General features: G+C 51.9%; 2 protein-coding genes across 3 annotated transcripts in view; both read left to right on the top strand.

The window, feature by feature from the left end:
* Positions 1-1,457, top strand: part of ERICH2 (glutamate rich 2) — a 38,127-nt gene extending 36,670 nt beyond the window's left edge. Inside the window, exons 9-10 of the mRNA XM_037043468.1 lie at positions 417-488; positions 1,144-1,457. Of these exons, the coding sequence (XP_036899363.1) occupies positions 417-488; positions 1,144-1,265 (194 nt within the window). The 3' untranslated portion in view covers positions 1,266-1,457. The remainder of the gene's footprint in view (positions 1-416; positions 489-1,143) is intronic.
* A 13,132-nt stretch (positions 1,458-14,589) lies between these two features.
* The window catches only part of GAD1 (glutamate decarboxylase 1), a 40,854-nt gene continuing 34,391 nt past the window's right edge, over positions 14,590-21,052 (top strand). Inside the window, exons 1-3 of one of the 2 annotated variants that reach the window (XM_037044485.1) lie at positions 14,590-14,697; positions 16,108-16,252; positions 19,487-19,549. In XM_037044485.1, the coding sequence (XP_036900380.1) occupies positions 16,171-16,252; positions 19,487-19,549 (145 nt within the window). In that variant the 5' untranslated portion in view covers positions 14,590-14,697; positions 16,108-16,170. Of the gene's footprint in view, positions 14,698-15,385; positions 15,554-16,107; positions 16,253-19,486; positions 19,550-21,052 lie in introns of those variants that run through there. The other variant, XM_037044484.1, reaches the window with a different exon arrangement.

Below are 21,052 nucleotides of genomic sequence, written 5' to 3'. Positions count from 1 at the left end.
GTCTTTAGCAAGGGATGTCGTGCAGCCTTTGGGAGGCTGAGATGAATGAGGGATTAACAGACTCTAGGCACACATCCTTAGTAGCAAAGTGTCCATATTTTGCCATATGTGTGCCTTGTTTGTGGAATTAGTTATGAAACAGCTTGGTTTCAGGCCTGTGAGGGAAGCCTCATAGTGATAGAGGTTGATTCTTTGGACAGGAGGTAGAAAATAGAATGAGATTTCTCTTACAAAGCACCTAAGGTAAGTAGAGCATTTTCTCTCTGCACTTAAATATACCCATGCTATAATTGTTGATGTCTATTGCTTTTTGCATTTTCACTCACTCTGATTGGCCGTTTCAACCTCATTCTGAGGAGCCTGTTGGCTGAAACACTTTGATTGTTAATAACACACCTTCTGTTGTCCATTTTCAGTCCTAATTTATGAACCAGAAAATCCTGAGGCCAAGGAGTTTTTGTCACTTATTGAAGAAATGTTGCTGATGGGTAAGTTTAAAATTTGAAATTCCTTCTTTCTCATAGAACTGTGAGCAGTCACTATATAAAAAGCCATTATCCCAGGAGATTGGCAAAGTACATCCTCAGGAAGTGGTTAAGAAAAGTCTAGGGAAAAAAAGGGAATAAAAAAAGAAAAGTCTAAATGGTTATCTTGGATGGTTTAATGAAACCAGCTTGTCCTTCGTGGATGGTCAAGATGACTTCCTGTCCTCTGTGGGGTGGAACTGCCCGAACAAAGCAGGCTTCCTGGACGTATACCATAGTCTTCAGAGGGAGCAGAACATGCTAACTGTCCCATGTTAAGGAACTATCCCACAATTCCAGGGAAAGCCAGTACCCTCTAAATTATCCTAGTCTATTAAGAATTTACTTATTCTATTTAAGAATTACATTCACAATAATAAAAATATTTTCATAGACCTAGTTTTAAGTTTACTTTAAATTCTCAAATATCGTTATGCCAGTAAGATGTTTCTATTTGTACTACTAATTTAAACTCATATACAGTTAACAAAGTTCAGCTCAGTTCTTGTTCCAAAAATATGTATTTCTTGGTGGAGGGAGAAGCAAAGAGAATTATAACTTTTCAAAGAGTGGAAATATTAAGAAACATATTAAGCAATTTTCTCTTTTTCCGTGGCAGAGAAATCTCCAAATCTTGAGGAAGATGATAAAGATAGTGAAGAAGACAGTGGCGGTGAGAGCGAGGGAGAAAGCAGCGAGGAGCTCAGTGAAGGAAGCTCGGATGAATGTGAAGATGGGTGATGGAAGATGCTGCTGTGGTCTAATCTTTACATATTTCTATTACTGTGTACCATGGAAATATAAAGAGCAGAGCTGCATTTCAGTCTAATTATGCTTTATATGGTCCAGAGTTGTTTTACTTTATTCATATTACTTTGAACTCCTTCCTGATATTTAGGTCTTAGCTCAATGTGAGTTTCTCAGAAGGGAAAATGGTATTTGAAAATGGTATTATAACCCCAGCAGCTGCACATGTGCCTGGTAAATAATGGGATGTATATACCAAGTGAGTGAATGGAGTGCAATTAACAAACACGTTAACAAATTAACACGACTTCATTGCACCTTTGATGTCTCAATCTGCATTATTTTGCTGATTCTGTATTCCTTGATGAATTTCTGCCATCTTCAAAATAGGTTGTAAGGTAACAGGTAAAAGTAAGAAAAATATTCCCAAGTAATTTGTTTTTCAAGGTGCCAATCTGATTTGTATGTAGGTATTTTGAATTTTTATTCTTGTATTAGCACACCAGTATGTTATATCTAAAATGTTTGCAGCATAATTTAGTCTTTGGGCATTTTGTGCCCTGCTAACATTTGGAGGAAGAAATTCTGCCCCATTTTGTAGGAGTGACTGAAAGAAATGAAGGCAGGTATGTATAATCCTCTAGTTACGTTAAGTAGATAGCATCGGAGGGCCGGCTGACATAGACCTCATGGATGGTTATTCTTTTTATTTGGGGGGGAGCTCATTATTCCTTCCCACCATAGCAAAACCACCGTGTATCAATCTGGTGATGCTTACCCGAGTATGGAGCTCCCCACTCGCCCACCAAGAGGTTCACAAAATACCCAGCAACTAATATTGCAGACTAAATCAGTTACACTAATGAGATTTTAGTTTTCTTTTAAAGGAACAGGAAAGTTCTAAGGAAGAAACTCTGAAAAAAAAGCCAAAACATCACAGGCTGTGTTATAGCTAAATCTAAGAGTTTATAAGGTTTGCTCATACAGGATAATCATACCCCTCTCTTCCTACTTCCCCTCTGTTCCTCTTCCGTTATTCATCCTACTTGCTGTCTTTGATCAGTGTAACTTAGGATGTTGGCATAACCTGACAGAGGCATGTGTGTCTGTATAAATGTAGTAATAACAGGTAAAAAATAATCTGCAAAGTGTTTTTATTTAACCTGCTGGCTTCTCACAATTGTTCTAAGAGCAGCTATTACCCCTGTAAGTTACACAATTGAATATGGGGCGCTTGGGGATAGCCAAGGGTAAATGTTAACTGGGGTGTTGGAATTCAGGGGAGGAAATTAAGACTAAGAGATGCTAGTCCCAGTATGAGAGAGCTCGTGAATCTTGAAACAGGCTGCTTCACACACAGCTGAACTCCAGAAACTGCTGAATGTTCCAGACCTGTGCCTTCTTTGAAATTTTATAACACGTTAAACAGTGCGAAAATGTCCATTTGATGGACTTAAGATGAGAATCCACTAGTTTTATTTATTCAATAAATATTTACTGAAGGCCTAAAGGTATACCATGGAAAACAAAACCCATAAATAGCATTTGTTTTTTTAAGTTAATTTTACTGTTGTTCAAGTACAGTTTTCTGCCTTTTCTCCCTACCTCTCTCTACCCCCACCCCAGTCCATAAATAGCATTTAAATACTGCTTTTAAATAGCATTGTTGCTGTTGAAATACAGGGTGATACACACTGCCACAGAGGACGTGCCATGTGCCAAAAGAGCACACGGCAGGAGCGGGTGGCTCCTAACCCAGGCCAGGCACCCAGGGAAAGCACTCAGGAGCAGATGAAGTCTCAGCTGAGGGGACGGAATGAGCAGGAATTAGCCACAAGATGATGTGGGCAGTGTCCTAACACTAGACACATTCTGAGTCCGGAAAGTAAGCAGGTAAGATTGGATTGCAAAACGAAAATGAACCAGTTAGAGTAGAGACTGATGGAGCTATAGTGATAAAAGAGCAGGAGCAGGAAAATCCATGGATAATATAAGTGGGAGGCCATTGAAGGGTTTTAGGGAAAATAATGATTGTATTTTAGAAAGAAAATTCTAGTAGCCAGGTGGAAAAATGTTTTCTCAAGCTACAGGTCATGATCCATTAGTCAGTTATGAAATCATTATAGTGAGTCACAAGTAGCTGGGTTTTTTAAAAACGAAATTACGCATAATAGGAAATAGCACACATTACGAAAGAGAATGAATTAGGGCTTTGTGAAACTTTCGGGTTGAGTGTGTGTGTGTCCTAGATCTTGATGGGAAATGTGGTTCTTCCTATGGCTCTCCATTAAAAATGCTTATGTATATGAATGTAACCATGCACATACATCTGAAAATGTGGAGAACGGGCAGAATACAAAACTCCACTGCCTAGTAATCCTGGCAGTTCAAAGCCGTAGCCTAGAAAGAGTCAGGACAAAGAGATGCAATTGAATGGGGGAGTTATCTTAGAGGTAGAAAGAACTGACAGGAACTAGTGAATTAAACACAGGGGAGAGGTGGAGGGCAAGGGTGACCCCCAATTGGATAACTGGTTATATGGTGGTGCTATCCCCACCAAAAAGGAAAAGAAAGATTTGCTGGAGATGTTGGCAGTTAACTTACACAGTTGAGCATGGGAAGTGTGTTAGTTTGCTATGACTACTGTAGCAAATTACAACAAACTTAGTGGCTTAAAACAGCACAAATTTATTATCTTCCAGTTCTGGAGGTCAGAAATTAAAAATGGGTCTCCCTCAGCCAAAATCAAGGGGTCAGCAAGGCCACATTCTTCCTGGAGGCTCTCAAAGAGAATCAGTTTCCTTGCCTCCTCTTGCTTCGAGAACCTGCCTGCAGTCCTTGGCTCATGGCCGCGTCCCTCCATCTTCAAAACCAGCAATGTCGGACTGAGACATTCTCACACTGCAGCCTCTGCTGTCTTTTCTTCCCTTATCTTGTGATTTTTGTTAAATTAACACCTAGTAAGTAGAACCCTGGGGTGTTGAGCCAGGGTTCATTGAAGATCCAAAGGGAAAGTGAAATAGGAAAGATTATTACACTTTACATGTGACTGGGGAGATCAAGGGGCAGGCAGAGAGTGAGTAGCAGGACCTGGGGTACATGTCTTTATTAGGGTCTTCAAGTGGAATGCTCTTGGGGTTCCCAGACTAAGGTCAGATTGGTCAATTCAAACACAATGATCAGAGTTTCAGTAAGCCCAGCGAGGGTATTATCCAAGGCAGTGCACAAGGGAAATAGTTGGGAGCAGGAGAGACTATATCACCAGGGGCTTCGGAAAGTCATACCAGAAATGCACTGGTGACTCTTACCCAGGCCATGCACTTGAGGGAGAGACCTGTGTCGGTTCAAAGGCCTGTCGGCCGCCCAGCCACACAAAATAGATGACAAGGCCGCAATATGGAATAGCTCACCTATGCTCTCAACACTGCCTCCCTCTTCCTCTTTTAAAGACACCTGCAGTTCCTTCGGGCCCATGTGGAAAACCCACTGACTAGCAACCTTAATTCCATCTGTAACCTTAACTGCCCTTTGCCTGTAACCTAACATATTTATAAGATCTGGGGATCAGGACATAGTCCTAATGTCTTAATTAGAACCTAATCAGGGTGGGGGAGCATTATTCTGCCTACCACATGGAGTACTGGGCAGAAGTTGTTTTGGAATTCCTAGTATGGAGCTTAGAACACATACTTCGGCTAGAGGCACACACCTTCATTGGGAGTCGTCCGTTTAGGCTGAATTAGATAATGCATAACAGATATCTCGTTGATTAGAGATAGTCATCAAAGATAAGGCTGTGGTAGCCCACAGAGTGTAGTCTGAATAAAAGAGGACTGAAAATACAATTATCTTATATTTAAGTGATGGTCCAAGGAAGAAAAGTCACAAAAGAGCCTAAGAAGAACAGCCAGGGAAAATCAGGAAAGCAAACATAGCAAACACCATTGGTTGGTGCTCAGCATCCATCTCCCCCTGCTTCTTTGCTAAGAGAGCCCTGATTTTGTTCAGATATTCACTCCCCACACACAGAGCCACGGGATTCAAGAAAGACACCCTCAGCCAACCAGTGCATAGCGTTTGGTGACTTCTTGTTCCAAAAGTGGTCATGTAACTGACATTGGCCCAACCAAATTAAGGACTTTATTTCATAACGGGGAGGAGGGGTTCCGCCATTCCTCTGGTTAAGAGCCAGGAAGCATGCTGCCTTATTTACAGCTGGCAGCCATTTTATGGTCATGAGAAGAACTAATCTTAGGATGAAGCTGATGCTGTGGAGAGTAAAGCAAAAAGAACCCAGGTTGCTAGTGATGTTCTGCCTTGGAATCAACTGCTCTGCAAGTCAGCCATCTGAGCTTTAATATCATGTGAAATAACTTTATTATTGTCTAAACCAGTTTGGATTGAGGTTTCTTTTAACTGCTGCTAAAAGCCTCCTAACTGGTAGTGAGTACACCACAGAAACCCAAAAGAGAGTTTCAAGGCCAGGCCCTGACCGCTGTGGCTCAGTTGGTTGGGTGTCGTAACGCAAAGCAAAAGGTTTTGATTTGATTTGACTTGATTCCTGATTTGATTCCTGGTCTGGACACATGCCTGGGTTGCACGCTCCATCCCTGGTTGATGTACCTACAAGAGACAACCAACTGATGTTTCTCTCTCACATCAGTGTTTCTCTCCCTCTCTTCCTCCTTCCTTTTCCCTCTCCCTAAAAAATAAAATCTTTTAAAACAAAGTACCAACAGAAAAAAATGTTTCAAGAATAAATGTTTTAAAGATTTATTTTTTAGAGGGGGAGGGAGAGACAAAGAGAGGGAGAGAAACATCAATGTGTGGTTGCCTTTCATGTGCCCCCTACTGGGGACCTGGCCCACAACCCAGGCATGTGCCCTGACTGGGAATCAAACTGGCAACGCTTTGCTTCCCCGGCCATTACTCAGTCTGCTGAGCCATACCAGCCAGGGCAAGAATAAAATTTTTAAAAAAACAAAACACTCTGAAGGTCTGGAAAGATTTGCTTTGCCAAAAGTTGCAGAGAGAACAAGTGAGACAAGAACTAAAAAGGGTTGGATAGAAACAAAGAGGTGATTGTGGCATTCGTGGGAGCAGAACCATTTGTGGGGAGGATGTTGTGCACGCGTATTAGTGAGTGTGAGTGCATGTGAAGTGGGGAGAAGGAGAACAAGGAGCGTGACCATGAAGGAAGGGAAAACAAGGAAGTATGGTTGGAGGACACAGGAAAACAAACAAGTATGGTTGGAGGACACAGGCACAGGTGAATTACTTTTTAAATATTTAAGATGAGCATGTTTAGGAAGGATGATAATTACATGTATTGATAAGCTATTATATGTTAAGTATTGTACATTTCATATCTTAATGCTTTATTCATAACACCAGTGTAGGGCAGATATTATCATCTTTATTCATATATGAAGAAACTGAGGCCTAGAGAGAGTGAGAGAACTTTACCTGGAGACCACATGCCTAGAAACTGGCAGATTGACATCTAGGTCTGTGTGTGTGTGTGTGAGTGAGTACGTGTGAGTGTGAGTGTGTGTGGCTTTATAACTTTGACCATCAGTGCTCAGTTCTCATCCACATTGACTAACTGTAGATTTTTGAATGAGGTGATAGGTACACAGGTAACCAATATACAAAGCTTGCTTGGTGGTTCTTCATCCTCATTTCATTTTCCCAGTAACTACACATGAATATGGTATGGGACATTACCCATATAACTGTGATAGTTGGGTAACTTCCATGAGTTTCTTTTGCCCCTTTGAAATACTTTTAGCTTGCTTCCTCTTCTATCCTGAAACAAGGCTTTTGGTGTTTCATGCCCTCAGGTCCCTAAGTGTGTCTTCATCTCTAATAAAATCATTCTAAATGTCTTCCCATAGAAAGTATCATTTGAAAATGATCATTTCGTAAAGACAGTGAGTTTCAGTTTCCTGGGCAGTGTGTTAGGAGGACAATCTCTTCTCCACCACAACCGGCACCACGTCCGGTTTCCTCCTGTCCGTGTCGGGAGGATGCCACCAGAGGTGCGGCGGAGTACCTGAATCAACAGCCAGCATCCCCACCCTAACGCTGCCTTCTTCTCTGGGCTTGCAACCCACCAATGAGGAAAAATATTAAAAATTACATGTACTAAATGGAATTAAAAGAATACTTTAAGACACTCGTCTCAAGTTAAAACTTGCTAAACTGAGATCTTTCACAACTCTTAGAGCAGAGGTCTGAATACTCACGCAACTAGCTGCTCCCTTTTAGGACAACTGAAGTCTCCTCCTAGGTGGCTCTGATTTGGGGGGGACTTACTTCTTCTTCCTCTACATTTTCTTCTCAACTTCTCTGAATCCAGATGAAGAAAAGAATCTGATGCAAAATGACTGCCCGCCTCATTCTGCAGTTGCAGGTGCCTTCCAAATGACCAGCTGAAGAGGTTAGGAACGAAGTGTCTATTCAGCTGCACCAATAAAAGACAGCAACGCACACATGGGGTAGTTATGGTGTTCCAGGAATCACCCTACGCTGGGAATACCTTGGTTTAAAAAAAATCCCTGCCCTCATCGAGCTTACATTTTAGTGAGAAGAAAGGAACAATAAATGAATAAATTATACAATATATCAAGTGGTATAAGACATCAGGGAAGGGACAGGAAGTACTATGGGAGAGGGAGAGTTGAAATTTTAAATGGAAGGATAAAGCAAGGTCTCGCTGAGAAAACAACATTGGAACGTTTGAGCAAAGACCAAGAACAGAAGGAACAGGAAATCCCACAGCCACTCGGGGAAGAGCTCTCTTCCCAGGCAGGGAGCAGGAACTGTCAGGTCCTGCAGGGAGCATGCCTCGGGTGTTCAAGGAACAGCAGGGTCCGGGGGGAAGAGTGAGGACCTTGTCCCCAAACAGGCTCCCTTTCACCCTGGCCAGGTGAATCTGAATATCCCACCAGAAAGCTTTCTTCTTTCGGAATCAAAACTCTGTGGGTTAAAAAACCTCTAACTCACCAGGGAAAGGAGCCTCAAGCCCATGCCAAGGGGGTGATCAAGCTCCGCTGAGACAAATGGGCAACAGAATAAAACACTTGGGAGGCTTCGCTTCCACATCCACGGAGACATTTAAATGGATCAACACCATTGCTGAACTCGGGCTAGGACAGGAGCAGAATTATCATTTGTTGCACACCATAAACAAGGCACAGTTGGACTTGCTGAGTTTTATGAACATCAAATAAGATAGCCCACAAAGCTGGTATTCGCCCTCATTTTACAGATGAGAAAATCCAGAGCAGTAACTAATAGCTGATAAGGAGAATCTAGATTTGAACTCAGCTGACTGACCTGAAAGTTTTTGCTTTTCCTCCTGTAAGAGGCTGCTGGGAGGACCGCATGAGGTCCTTGAAAGGAGTCTTTAGCACTCATAACGCAAGAAGAATCCCCAATGGGAGAAGGCAAAAAATACTATTACTAAATTATTTCAGATAAATGAAGTCTTATTTGGTCTCATCTGATATCCTAACCCTCCCATTATGGGAGTCCAGAGAGATTGATTTCCCAAGGTCAAGTGGTTCCGTGGCAGAGTCGGGGAGCCTCCCGAGCAGTGTACAGGGCACTGGGACCGAGAGAAGAGTTTTCAGCCCACTTCCCATGAAGGATGTGGTTTGGGAAGTCCTGGAAGTCTTTGTACTTCAGTTTCCTCATCAGCGAAATACAGGTGATAGTTAAATGAGAATTCATACAATGAACACCACATAATTTCCATGTGAGTCACTTCTCACCTCTATAATATAAATTATGTTTTAGAGTGAGAGAAACATACACACAGAGAAAGACCGGTCTCTCACACACACTACTTCCCTCCACCACTGCCACCACTGGGCCGGTCCTCCCTGGCCGCCTTGGTGCAGATGTCAGCTCCTGCCACAAAAATGATGCTTGCGGATCAGCTTCATTCCAGTGGCCAAAAGAGAGTCGGGAGGGGGCGTGTGGACCAGTGGAGTATAAAGTCCTGATCTGGAGAAGAGGAAATTTTTTCCTAACCATTTCAAGTCTCCCCATGCTCTGATGCTTACCTGTGGCTTGTCCCTAGCTATAAAGTTGAGGAAAATGTGCCTACAGCCCCAGAGAGAAGATACTGAGAGACGGCTTGAGATTTCATGTTGTGTACATCTCAGGGATCCCTGACACACCCAGGGAAAAGACAACAGGACCTGGGCGCTGGGACTCCATAAGACAGAAAGAACAAGCTCCAGGTGGCTAATTGCTCCAGGAAAACCCGTGGTGGGGATTTCAGATGACACAGACGAGCCCCTTGGGTGTGATAAGACCCCAGCTCTTACAAGAAGGGGGCTGAGCCACAGCAGCAAGGATGAAGACCCCCCTTCCTTTAGGTTCTAGTTTTCTCCCTCAAGCAGTTAACTGGCCAGGATTAGGTCATGAATCCCATCTGAAATAGAAGTTATTGGATTCTCTGAAACTAAATCAGAACTTTCCATAATGCTCACAAACAGTAGTCCCATTAGTCCCATACATCTAAGTCTGAAACAGGGCTAAACACCTGTTATTTTAAATAGTTCAAGGGTGCTTTACAAGGAAAGAAATGGATAAAATATTACTATACCTGGTATCCTATTCTATACTGTTTCACTAAAAGCATCTCATGGGAAATCACCTTTCTTGCATCCCACTCTTTTGGGAAAGGACTGAGTTTGCCTCAGTTTTTGTTGAACGAAGAACTAAAAACAGATACATCGTACAAGCTCTCTGCCAGAATTGCAACCCAAATCTGTTATTTCCTTGGTCTCCAGTTTCGCAGTGAGACAACTCGCCCAAGAGCAAAGGGGTTTCCTCCGGACCGGTATCTCCAAGGAGCGGCTCTGGGAGAAATGGATAGTCTGCACCTCCTCCTTTCACCGAGGGGACAGAGCCTCGGGGTGTCCCAACCACCGCTCCGATTTGGAAAAGGCCCCGCTTTGAGAAACGCGGCGGGGGACGCGCGTGAACTGGCAGGGCCCGCAGATTCCCTGGAAGAACCGCCCCCTCGCGGGGCCCTCGCCGGTTCTCAGAAACTGTTATCTGTCGCCACCTGGTGGCCGCTTCGTCTCCACAGTCGGAAGCACAAGAACTAGGCGTCCTAGGATTTGCACAAGATCTGCCCTAATACCAACCACTCTGTCCTCCTTGATTAATTTCTTTCGCATTAGAATACTTCCATTTTCTGGGTGTCAACGGGAAAGGGACCACTGGCCTACTCTCGGAGCGACGCGGATAAGAGGAGCGAAGGCGGTGATCCCCGAAGTCCGCTCCGGCGCCCGGGCTGCCGACCCTCCTCCCCCGCCGCCCTTTCCACGCGTCCCGGCCGCGGCGGAGCGGGCGCGGTGCGGGCGGCCGGGCAGGGGCGCAGCGGCGGCCTCGAGTCCAGAATGACCTGGGAGCCATCGTTCAGGTCCACACGCACACCGAACACACCTCAGCCCCGACCCAAAGACAGCCGGGCGCCGAGTTGGCCACGCTCCCCACAGCCCTGGTCTCGGGGGACAGACGTTTCCATCGCGAGCACCGCCATCCGCGTCCATTCATATTCTCATCCCCGCCCCTCTCTCTCCTTAGACACTTAAAATAGACCCCAAAGAGCTAGCTAAAATGAACAAACACCGTGGCTCTACATCACCTTTCCCGGAGGCTGTAAAGGCTAAATACGTCAAAAAAAGAAAAGAAAAAGAAAAAATCGAGATTGACGTTTCTTATTCACTCACCTTGACGTGGGCGCTATTTTACGCACAAAACTCTCCCCCGCGGCCCGCGCGGGCGCCCCGTGCACGCCCCGCTCTTTCCCCGCCCACGGTTTCCTGCGCCGAAGCCTCCAGGGAACGGGCGCCGTGGGCGCGGGGTCGCGCTCCGGGTCCAGCCCACGCCGACCTGCGGGCAGCAAACCCGGGGGGCAGAGTCCGAGCTCGCGCCCTCCTCCCGCGCCCGGGCGTCGCGGCCCCGTTTCCCCAAAGCGCCAACCCTCGGACCGAACGGAAACGAAACAGCTGGGCGGCCGCCGCTCCCTTCCCGGCCGCCGCCGCCCTCAGGTCCCTGGAGAGGATGCGGTCCTCCCACCAGCCCCCATTGTCCGCAGCGTCTCCCCCAGTGGTAATAAAAGATAAGAGAGTGAAAAACACAAAAATAAAGAATCCAAATGTGCTGGAGAGCCAAAAGACGGCCACAACCACCCCTCAGTGAGATGTCTTAGGAGGAGGCGAGAAGGGGGCGAAATCTTCCACCACCGCCCGCGAGAAGGGGAGCGAAGCGTGGCCGTTGCCCGGGAGGAGGCGGGCGGGCCGGGCGGGCGCGCCGGGGCCAGCCGGCCCAGGAGGCTCGACGACCGCGCGGTGGGCACTGTCCTTGGTGCTGAGAGGCCTGGGCCCCGCCTCCGGACTCGACTTGCTGGAATCGTGTGGGGTTCTAGAGCCCGAGTTCCTTCCCGACTCCTCTGAGTCCAGGATTCTGGCTTGGGATGAGATCATGGGAAAACAAATCAAAGACCCCTAGTCTGTTACTCCCCCCCGCCCCGACCTGGAAGGCCAACTCCCTGAGTGAGGGGATAATACGAGTTGTGGCAGTGTAAGCCCCGTGAGAACAGTGCCTGGTGCATAGTAGGGGCTAAATATTCGTTTAATGTCTAATATTTCATTAAACATTTTAAAACTAAGGGCGAGCCCTTATCCCTCCCCGTCCATAAAGGAGAAAGGGAGGGATGTCCTCGCAGCTGGACCCACTGGGCTTTAATTTGTGATACCTGGTCTTGGAGACTGCTTTTCCCAACGAGACTTTTCTGCGCTAAAACGCTGGGGGTGAGCGGTTTGGACTCGGGGGTCCGGGGGGGGAGTGGCTGGAAGTTCCTCGGTCTGATGACACCCGTGAAGGTAGGCAAGTCTGCCTCCGGGAGATCGGGGCCCCGGACAGCGTGGAGGAGCCCGAGGGCGAGCGGGCGCCTTCCCAGAGCCACGGACCCCGAGGGGCGCGGGAGGCGTCGTCTCTTCTCTCCCCCCGTCCCCCGCCCCGCGCCCGGCACAATTTAGCGCGGGGCTCCGCGATTGGTGCGACGATCCCTCCTCCGGAGGCTGCAGGAGGGGGCGTGGGCGGCGTTCGAAGCCTCAGCCGAGGACCGTGAATCGCGCGTTTCCAGCCCCGCGAAGCAGCGGCGCGGGGCGCGGTTCCGAGGATGGATCCCCGCGCGCAGTGGGCACGCCCACCCTCCCGGGCCGCAGACTCTGGTCTGCACCCCAGGCCCGCCGTTCGGGGTGCTCTCGTGTCTTTAAATAGTGCCCACGCTTTTATGGTAAGGTGGAGAGAGGGAGACAGTATTTTCTTTAGTATCAAGGACAACGCGGTTGTTTCAAACCTCACAGCAAAGATCTCTTACTGAGCGGACTGTGTCTGCTCGGGGCAAATCTTCCATCTCCCTTACGGAATTTTCAGAGATTTGTAAGATCTCTCCGCATTTCCACTCTGTCGTGGTGGAAAGGGATAAAGGCGTTAGGAGAGGAGGGGCAGGCCTTGGGTGGACCAGCAAGGCCGCGAACCTGTCCATAGATAACCTTTGCCGGCTGCGCCGCAAAAGGGGAAAAAAGTCACTCTGAAAACGAGTAAAGGTTACCCGGTGTCATCCAGACACACCGAAAAATCAATTTTGTTTTGCCTTAAATAAAAAGAAGCTCAAGCAGAGGAAAGAGGAGAACACAATTTAGCAACGAGGGTCGCTGAAGGATGGCTTGAAGGGGCAGCAGAGCGCAGCCAGCCCCTCCAGGTGTGGGCCCTGGCGCCGCGGGCGAGTTCCGGTGAGCTGAGGGCCTCTCCGTTTCTGGGTTTCTGGCGCCCTCTGGTGGGCATTTCCTCCCAACGCCTTTTTTTTGGTGAGGGGCTTTCTGGACGCGGAAATTCATTAAATATTGCAAAAGGAAAATCCTTTTAAAAAGTCTAGGGCTTACACACCAAAACACACACCGTGACAACACAGTTCTCGGGTTCCCCATGTGGGTAGAGGAGCGCTCGGGCATGTTCTTAACCTTCAGATGTGATCTATCAGAATCCCTTCTTTCCCCATCCCCAAGAAGACCAAAGCCAGTGGGCAACAGAAAAAAGAAATAAAATGAAGTCATATAGTCAAGCTGCTAAATTACTAAAAAACAAGTAGGATGAGACATGAGGAAACAATCCCACTCTTATTTTAACTAATCTGGGAACTTCGACTTTTTAACTTTCCGGCCTCGCCCCAGTGCCTGGATATACATGAAACCTCGAGGCAACCCCACAATCGCCCGTGAGGACTAAGGAAACGGCACGCAGGGATCCAGACCGCCTGACGGCCGCTATCCGCACCACCCTGTGGTCTAGAGGATACCATCTCGCATCAACCGAGAAGCTCGGCATGCAGGACTGAATTTTCCCAAGAATTTTCCCTGTGAGAATCCTGTGCCTATCTTCCTTCTTCGGAACTCTCTGGGTGTTGCCTAATTGTGTTTCTAGTATGCAGACTCTAAAACCCTTGAATATATCTTTACCACTTATTTCTAGCCCAAGCCCCCGATTCGTTTATACTAGGTGGACGCTAGGAGGGGGCGCCAAGGAGTGGGAAACGGGACTATTTTCTCTGCCGTGGCCCTGAGTCGCTGTGCTCAAGTCACGCACTTCCAGGGAGACCTTGAACTGAACGCGAGAACAAATGCAAAGGAAGTGGAGATTCCTTCAGGGGTCTGAGTGCCCCCCCGCCCCGTCCCTGCCTCCTTTGCTTCTTTAATCCGGGCTAAGTGGGGAGCCAGGGGGCACACTGGACGCGCTCCCGCGCGGAAGGGTCGCGGATCTGGGGAACTACTGGAAAAGAAATTGAGGCGAAGCCGCTGCTTTCGTCTTCTCAAATGCATGGGGGAGGGGAGAGCTGAGGGAGGAAGGAGAGCCAGCCAAGCAGAATTCCTCGCGGGAATTATCTGTGCCCTCGCCTCACTCGACACTCCCTATTTCAAAAAAATGGACCGCTTTGAGTACATTCTGGATTACTCATAAGGCCCCCCCTTTTTTCCGTGCGCAAAACCGTGATCTGGATTTATAATCGCGTATAAAGCTCTAGAGGCGGTCAGGCACCTGCAAAGGAGCCCCGCGGCGCTGCTATCGACTAGCTGCCCCCGCGAGCAGCGGCCGCGTGATTCCCCCGCCTCCCCACTCCGCCCCCGCCTCCCCCGAAGCCCAGCGGCAGCCTCTTCCCCGCGTTCTCGTCCGCTCCCGGCGCTAGCGTGCGGGACAGTGCTAGTGGGAGCGCGGCGGCAGCCGGAGGTGACGCCGGGCGGGCCAGCCGCTGTGTGGCAGAGCCAGACGAGCCGACCGGGTCGCTGGGCGCTGCGCGGCGCAGCGGCGGGAGCGCTGGGCTTGCTGTCTCCGAGCCAAGGTGGGTAAGCGCGCAGGCGCCCGACTTTCCAGTGCCCGGCCTCGGCTGTGCCGCCGGGTCTCTTCACCCGCGGTTTTTCGGACCCCAACACCCGGCGCCCGCCACCCACCCTCCGCAGCCGAGAGCCCACCGCCGGTCCGGGCCCTGGCTCTCCGCCGGTGCGCCTCGCGGAGACCCCCGCCCTCGCCCCGTTAACGAGAGGCACGGCCCGGGGATGCACGGCCCGAGGCTGAGGCTAGCGCAGAAGTGGATCCAGAGTGATTTTCCGCTGCGCTTCCCGCCTCCCAGCGCCCGTCTCACCTGAGGACTCCAGGGCGGCAGCCGCCGAAGGCGCGACCTGAGCGGTAACCTGTTACTTTCCTAGAAGCCACGGCCTGCCCGCGACCGGAGTTTCCGTGCGTGTGCGCGCGCGGGGCTAGGCACCGGGTCCTAGGGAACTCGAGGACGCGGTGGCCGGTGAGCGTTACTCTGCGGGCTCTGAGACCCGCCCGCGTTCGCCCTCGCTCCCCGTCCCAGAGTCGACGGACGCCCTCGAGCCAGCGCGGGGCGCGGAGCAGGGGCGCGGCGCGCCAATCCTCGTCTCCCGCCGCCCGTGCGCTGGGCGCAAATGTGTTTCCCTGGTGACGTTCCCCCTTCGTGCCTCCCTCGCCCTCTCGGAGTCTGTGCGGCGAGAAATCCGGGGACCTCAAGAGATTTGGGTGGAGGGGAAACACAGAATCCTGGACTGAGCCTTGTCCGGGGCTTCGAGATGGCTCAAAGAGGGGTGGGACAGGAGGGAGACAGACGAGGCTGCCACCCTCTGCCTTCTGGCTGTTTAGGGTGCAGGTGGCTGTAGTTCGTCCTCGGCCAAGTCTGAGTAAGAACGGAAAGATCTGGGCCTTTTCTTTCCTCACCTTGTCTCACCGAAGTCCTCGGTCCCCGGGGCAGTTAGCCTCCTTCTTTCCAGGGAATTAGCCAGACACAACAGCGGGAATCAGACACCGAACCAGACGTGCCCGCCCCGCGCACCCTCCCCGCGTCTGCCCGCCCGCCGGCTGCCGACAGCCCAATTGGGCTTGTCCCGGCTCGGCTGGAAAATCGCGCGCTGAGCCTCCCGTGCCCTTGTAGCCCAGCCCCCGTATCCTCGCGACCCGCACTTGCCTCGGGCTCCTCTAGTCTCAGCTCTGCGCTCCAGGTCGCCACGCTACTCCGCCAGACTGGAGAGCCGCTCGGGGGCTGCGTTGCCGGAGCCGGAGTCTCGGAGCTCGCGCGCGCGTCCACCTCTCCCCGCACCCCTCCCTGAGCGCCCCGACCCAGAGGGCTAGCTGCCCCTCCTCCCGCTGCTTTCCCCGCAGCCAGGAGTCCAGGGGGAGCCTACCGCGCGCCGGACCCCGGAAGCCCTCCCCGCACAGCTCTCGCTTTTCTTTACAGCCTGCCCCTGCGCCTGACCGGCCGAGGACCCCGGACAGCAGAGGCCCCGAGACGACCGAGCTGATGGCGTCTTCGACCCCTTCTTCATCCGCTACCTCCTCGAACGCGGGAGCGGACCCCAATACTACCAACCTGCGTCCCACAAGTAGGTCCTGCCCCAGTTTCCTATCTAATAGACTGCGGGGAAGGTGAGGACGCTGGGACGTGGGGAGGCTACGCTGGCGGAAAGGGAAGAGAGAGCGCGATGATGGTGGCTGGAAAGAACTGGGTCCCCGACCCTTCCCGGCCAGAGGTCATTCGACTGACAGGGATGCTAGGCGATTTGGGGGCGCTGGTGAGTGGGAACCTCGCAGGGCTGGGGCGGCGGGGATCCTTGAGGGCTTCGCAGCGAGGGGGAGGGACGGGCGGCAAGAGCGTTGTTTTTCTTGTGCGTGGTTTCTTTGCTTAATGGGACGTCGGGGCTCTGGGTAGGGAGCGGTGTGAGGAGTGGGAAGTCTCCGCGGGAACTGAGTTTTCTGTCTCCGGCTTTCGTTAAGCGGAGGTCTGCCCCCCTCCACTTCCCCCCTGCACTGCGCTCGAAGTCTGTAATCAGCGGAAATTTAGACGTTAATTGCAGCTTTTAGAAAACTCGGGGTCCCTAATTGCTCCAAATTTGCCTCGAGCTATTGACGACTGAGAGAGAAGCCAAAGGCGAGAAAGGTGCATGAAACAGTTTGGGGGATGAGCCTGGACGTTTAAGACAATTACATCTCAGAGACCAAAAAAAAAAAAGGGGGGGCAGCAGCACTCAGAGCGTAGAGGGTTGAGGGACCAGGAGGACCAGGCAGGGGGAGAGAGCACCCTTCTCTTTTCTTGGGGGCAGGAGACCTGCCTGCCACTGACATGTCCCGAACACAGAAGAAAAGGGGAGGCGGAGGGCGGAGGCGAGGAGGAAATTTATGCTTCCTTACTCCAGGCTCAGTGAGCTCTTCAACCCATTCCAGAATCTGCCTTTAATTCAGATTGATTTCCCAGTTTTTTGTAGAACCAGGGCGATGAGGGAATTGTTTGTCTTTTTCCAATTTGGATTGAAATGTGCCTCCCCCCGAATCTATCCGTTCCAGGTACTAGCAGCGCCCCCCCACCCCGAAATCTCTATGTGACAGGCGTAGGGATGGCAGTGTGTTTGAGAGGGCTTTTTGTTGGGCTCTTGTAGGACTTTCTAGGAGGTTAAGAGAACGGGATTGTTTCCACCTTAGAAGATGGGGGGTGTTATGCGGTAAGCCCCCCTCTCCAGCCCCTCAGTGCTGTCGGGCTGGAGTCCTTGTCTTCAGCCCTTAGGCTGCGGCTAGTTCCCTTTGCAGCCGCCTCTCCCCAGCGAGCTACAATTGCCCGCAGGACAAAGAGGGGCTCGGGAGAGCGGTCAGCCCCGGCAGCACGTGAGTCCGGCACTGGCGGTGGAGCTGGCTGGAGCAGGCCGAGAGGAACGGAAGGCCCGCGCCTCTTTGTTCGTTGCGTTGGCTTTGATGGGTTCCTTTCCAGTCTTCTCCACGTTTCCCGCCCCTCTTCTGCTGCCTAGTGGGGCTGGGCGGCCATTGTGTTCCCCTGCCCTTGAGTCCTGCATTCCCACCTCGGACCGAGCTCCTATTTCTCGGGGGGCAGCCGGAGGTGGAGTGCATGTGCCCAGCCCCGGGTCCGAGACCCACTGGAGGATCTGAACTGAGTTATTAGCATTCGGCCTGACGCAATTGGAATCCGCCGAGGCGGACGGAAGATGGTCGAAAACCCCGCGGGCCTTAAGAACACATACACCTGTCAGGATAACGCGGCTGCCCGCCGCCCACAGCCCAGCTGCGGCGTGAGCACCTGGGCCGAACGCTCACGCCGGGCTCTCCCGCGGCCCTCAGCCTCCGCTGCAGACGAGGCCTCGGCCGTGCAGCTGGCTCTGCTTGTTTGCCCCTGCAAGTTCTCCTGGGAGGTGGCCTCTCTGCGCAACTGTGCTGGTCTCTTGCTCCAGCGACCCCTCCTCCTCTCTCCGCCACTCACTACATCAAAGGGTCTCTCAGTTCCTCTCCCCAATCTCTCTTTCCTTTTCTTTTACTATCATTCCCAGCCCTGAAAGTCCGAGCAGTAAGTCTGAACAACCAACGCCCCAGCTGAGTGACCTTGTAAAACTTGCTTAGTCTCTCTGAGCATCAGCGTTGTGTATTTGTAGAGTGAGTCTTAGTTGAACACTCCTCTTGTTTCATAGGGTTGTTATGAAAAGTAGCTGAGACGGCGTTTAAAGTGTAAGCACTTTATAGGCTTTTTACCCACCAGGTATTGTTCTTAGGGGGTTGCTTGCCCACCGATTTCCTGTCTGTGACAGGCCGTCTCACAGACGTCGGGCCATTTCTTCTCCCCGCTGGGTGTCCTTTGTGCTTCGGTTTAATGGATGTCGCTCTTCTTATGGCAGCCGACAGTCGTGCGGGACGGAAGGCGCCGGCTAGGGTAAAGTGGAGTGGGGGAACGGAGAGGGTGGAGGAGCCGTGCCTTGAAGGGTCCGAAGGGAATTCCACAGTGGGCGCACCAGAAGCCTCACGCGGGACTTCGAGGGCACCCTGGCCTCCGTGCTGGAAGTTGAGCCCCGAGGGCAGGATAGACCCTGAGGAGTTTGATAGTGCGACGCCTCCCGGGCCGGCGGTTGGGCCCCCGAGGAAAGGTGCTTGATTCCCTTCCCCATCTCCAGCCCGCAGATGTCGAGGGGAGGGTTAACGAGGGGCAGGTTGGGGAGAAAAGAACGGGAATGGAGACGGGATGCGCACTATTGTCTGCTCGACTCCCCGGCCAGACTGAAGAGCATTCAGGCGAGTCCGATCATCTAGTCAAATACTATTTTTCACCCAATTAATTCCTGAACTCTTCCGCGACCCCATTTCATGCCAGTTTATTTTAAGCTGCCACTCAGCTGGAGACCCGCCAAGAAATTATGAGACGTGTTGGTCCCAGATGCCTCTGTGTTCCCTTTCGAGTCCTGGGGCGGAGACCGAGAGACAGGGCCTGGCGGGTGGGTTCCGGGCAATTCGAGCTGCCGAGCTTGGCCCTTTGCTCTCGGGGTCAGTCTGCCCCAGCCGGACCCCCACCCACGCCTGCGCGGCTCCCCAGCGAGGGTCTCTTGGAGACCGGGCGGGGCACAGGTGCGTGGCCTCTCAGAGACACTGCTCTGTACCTGAGAGTGGGAGCAGGACACGAGTCTGCCCGTCTGCCCACAGATCTGGCTTCTTGCTCCTTTCAGGAAAGAGCTTTTAAGGAGGCGCACTGGCAAAGACCTGCCCCCCCCCCCTTTCCCAGAAAAGCCTTTGCCATCACCGGGCTCTCCCGCGGTGCGAGCCTCACTGACCGCCCCTCTCTTGCTTTCCAGCGTATGACACGTGGTGCGGCGTGGCCCATGGATGCACCAGAAAGCTGGGGCTCAAGATCTGCGGTGAGTGAAAGGTCCTGCTGGGGCCGGGCCAGGCGGCGCGGCCTGCGGGCTTGCGGGTTTAGGAGAGGGATGCACGCGAAAGGGGACCCTGGCTGTTGAGTCTAGTTTTCTACTGTATCTACAGCTCTGAGGCGGGGCGGAGACGTAGCTCTACAGCCCCTGAACCTCCTCTGTCCCCTCCCGACCAGTCCCGGGGGCGCCTTTCCGCTGGCGTCCAGGACAACCTGAGACCGCCAGGTTCCCCAGCGTGTCTAGGCTGCGGAGCGCCAGCACAGCGCCCCCGTGCGGCAGCCCGGCTCTTCTGGCGGCGCGCAGGGGCCGCGCCTCCCCTTGAGCTCTGCCCCGCGCGCGCGGAAGGTCGTGCAGAGAAGGTGAACTGGCCTGGCTTTCCTGGAGAGCAGGCCTATGGCCAGTATCTGCCTAAGGCGGTGGCTGACACGTTGTCCCCCTTCCCTCTCTACCATCCTGCGTTGAAAGCGGCCTCTCAAGGCTACAGATTTTTGCCTCAAGATGCCATAACAGATTCAGGTTTCGTTCTCTGGGGCCTCGGAGGGCAAGAGAAAGGATTGTCCGCAGCCCCCGGTGCCCTGCCTGGAGCGAGTGCGGGCGGCGCAGGCCTGAGGGTTTGCTGAGCTTGCCCTTAAAGTAGAGGAGGGCAGGGAAAGGGAGCAGGCGAGGGCGGGGGTGAGGGGCCCGCAAGAGAGAAAGGGGGAGTCGGGTGCGGTCTGCCAGAGAAAGGAAAATAGATCTGGGAGCTGCAAAGGAGAAAGAACAGCTCTCTGGAGACGTGAAGGTCTGAAATGAAAACGCCCAAGGGATGTAATTTTTTTCAAAGAAAAAGGAGATTCGCACGAATGGACACAGCCGAGTGGCTCCGGCTGAACAATGAGGACTTGCTTTCCTTGATACAATTCACCGTCTAAAATCTTTAGCCTTATCGGGCTAGAAAATACGCGCGTCCCCGAGCAGGGGGTGGAGCAGCCCGGGAAGATTAACGAGGGGCTTATTAAAGAGCCATCCATCAGCTGCTGCGCGCCGGAGATAGCGGCGGAGCCGCACTGAGCGCGCCCGCGCGCCCTGGCCCCCGGACTCCCGCAGGCGGGCGAGCGGGTGCTCTCTGGGCCTGAGTTTCCCGGATTCCCTGCGTCCCGGGTCCCCGGGCGGTAGCCGAGGGGTTATTTAGCACCTTCTGGGTGCCACTCCCCCTTTCCAAAAGCGCGGCGCCCTCCCTGCATTTAGGGGGCCCTGTGTCCGTGATCCTGGCAAGGTAGTTCAACTCCAGATCTAGCCATTTTACAGGGAAAGCCCAGCCCGGGGGTTTGGCCCTCTCCCCAGCACGCGAGGCCCGTGGGGCGCGTCCGGTAGCCGGGTCCCTGGCGGGGGTAGCTGGCAGTAGCCTAGCTTTGTTCTATAAATAGCTCCCTCCCCCTGCCGCCATTCCCGGCTTAATGGTCCGTTCCGCGCCGTGTCCCTTCCGCGAGGCGCTGGGCTTCAGCAGCCGTC

This window comes from Sturnira hondurensis, unplaced genomic scaffold (assembly GCF_014824575.4).
Source record: "Sturnira hondurensis isolate 20B ecotype Veracruz unplaced genomic scaffold, ASM1482457v3 Scaffold0004136, whole genome shotgun sequence".
Taxonomy (NCBI): Eukaryota; Metazoa; Chordata; class Mammalia; order Chiroptera; family Phyllostomidae; genus Sturnira; species Sturnira hondurensis.
Note: the sequence above shows the minus strand (reverse complement) of the source record. Positions and strands in the feature narration are given on the sequence as shown.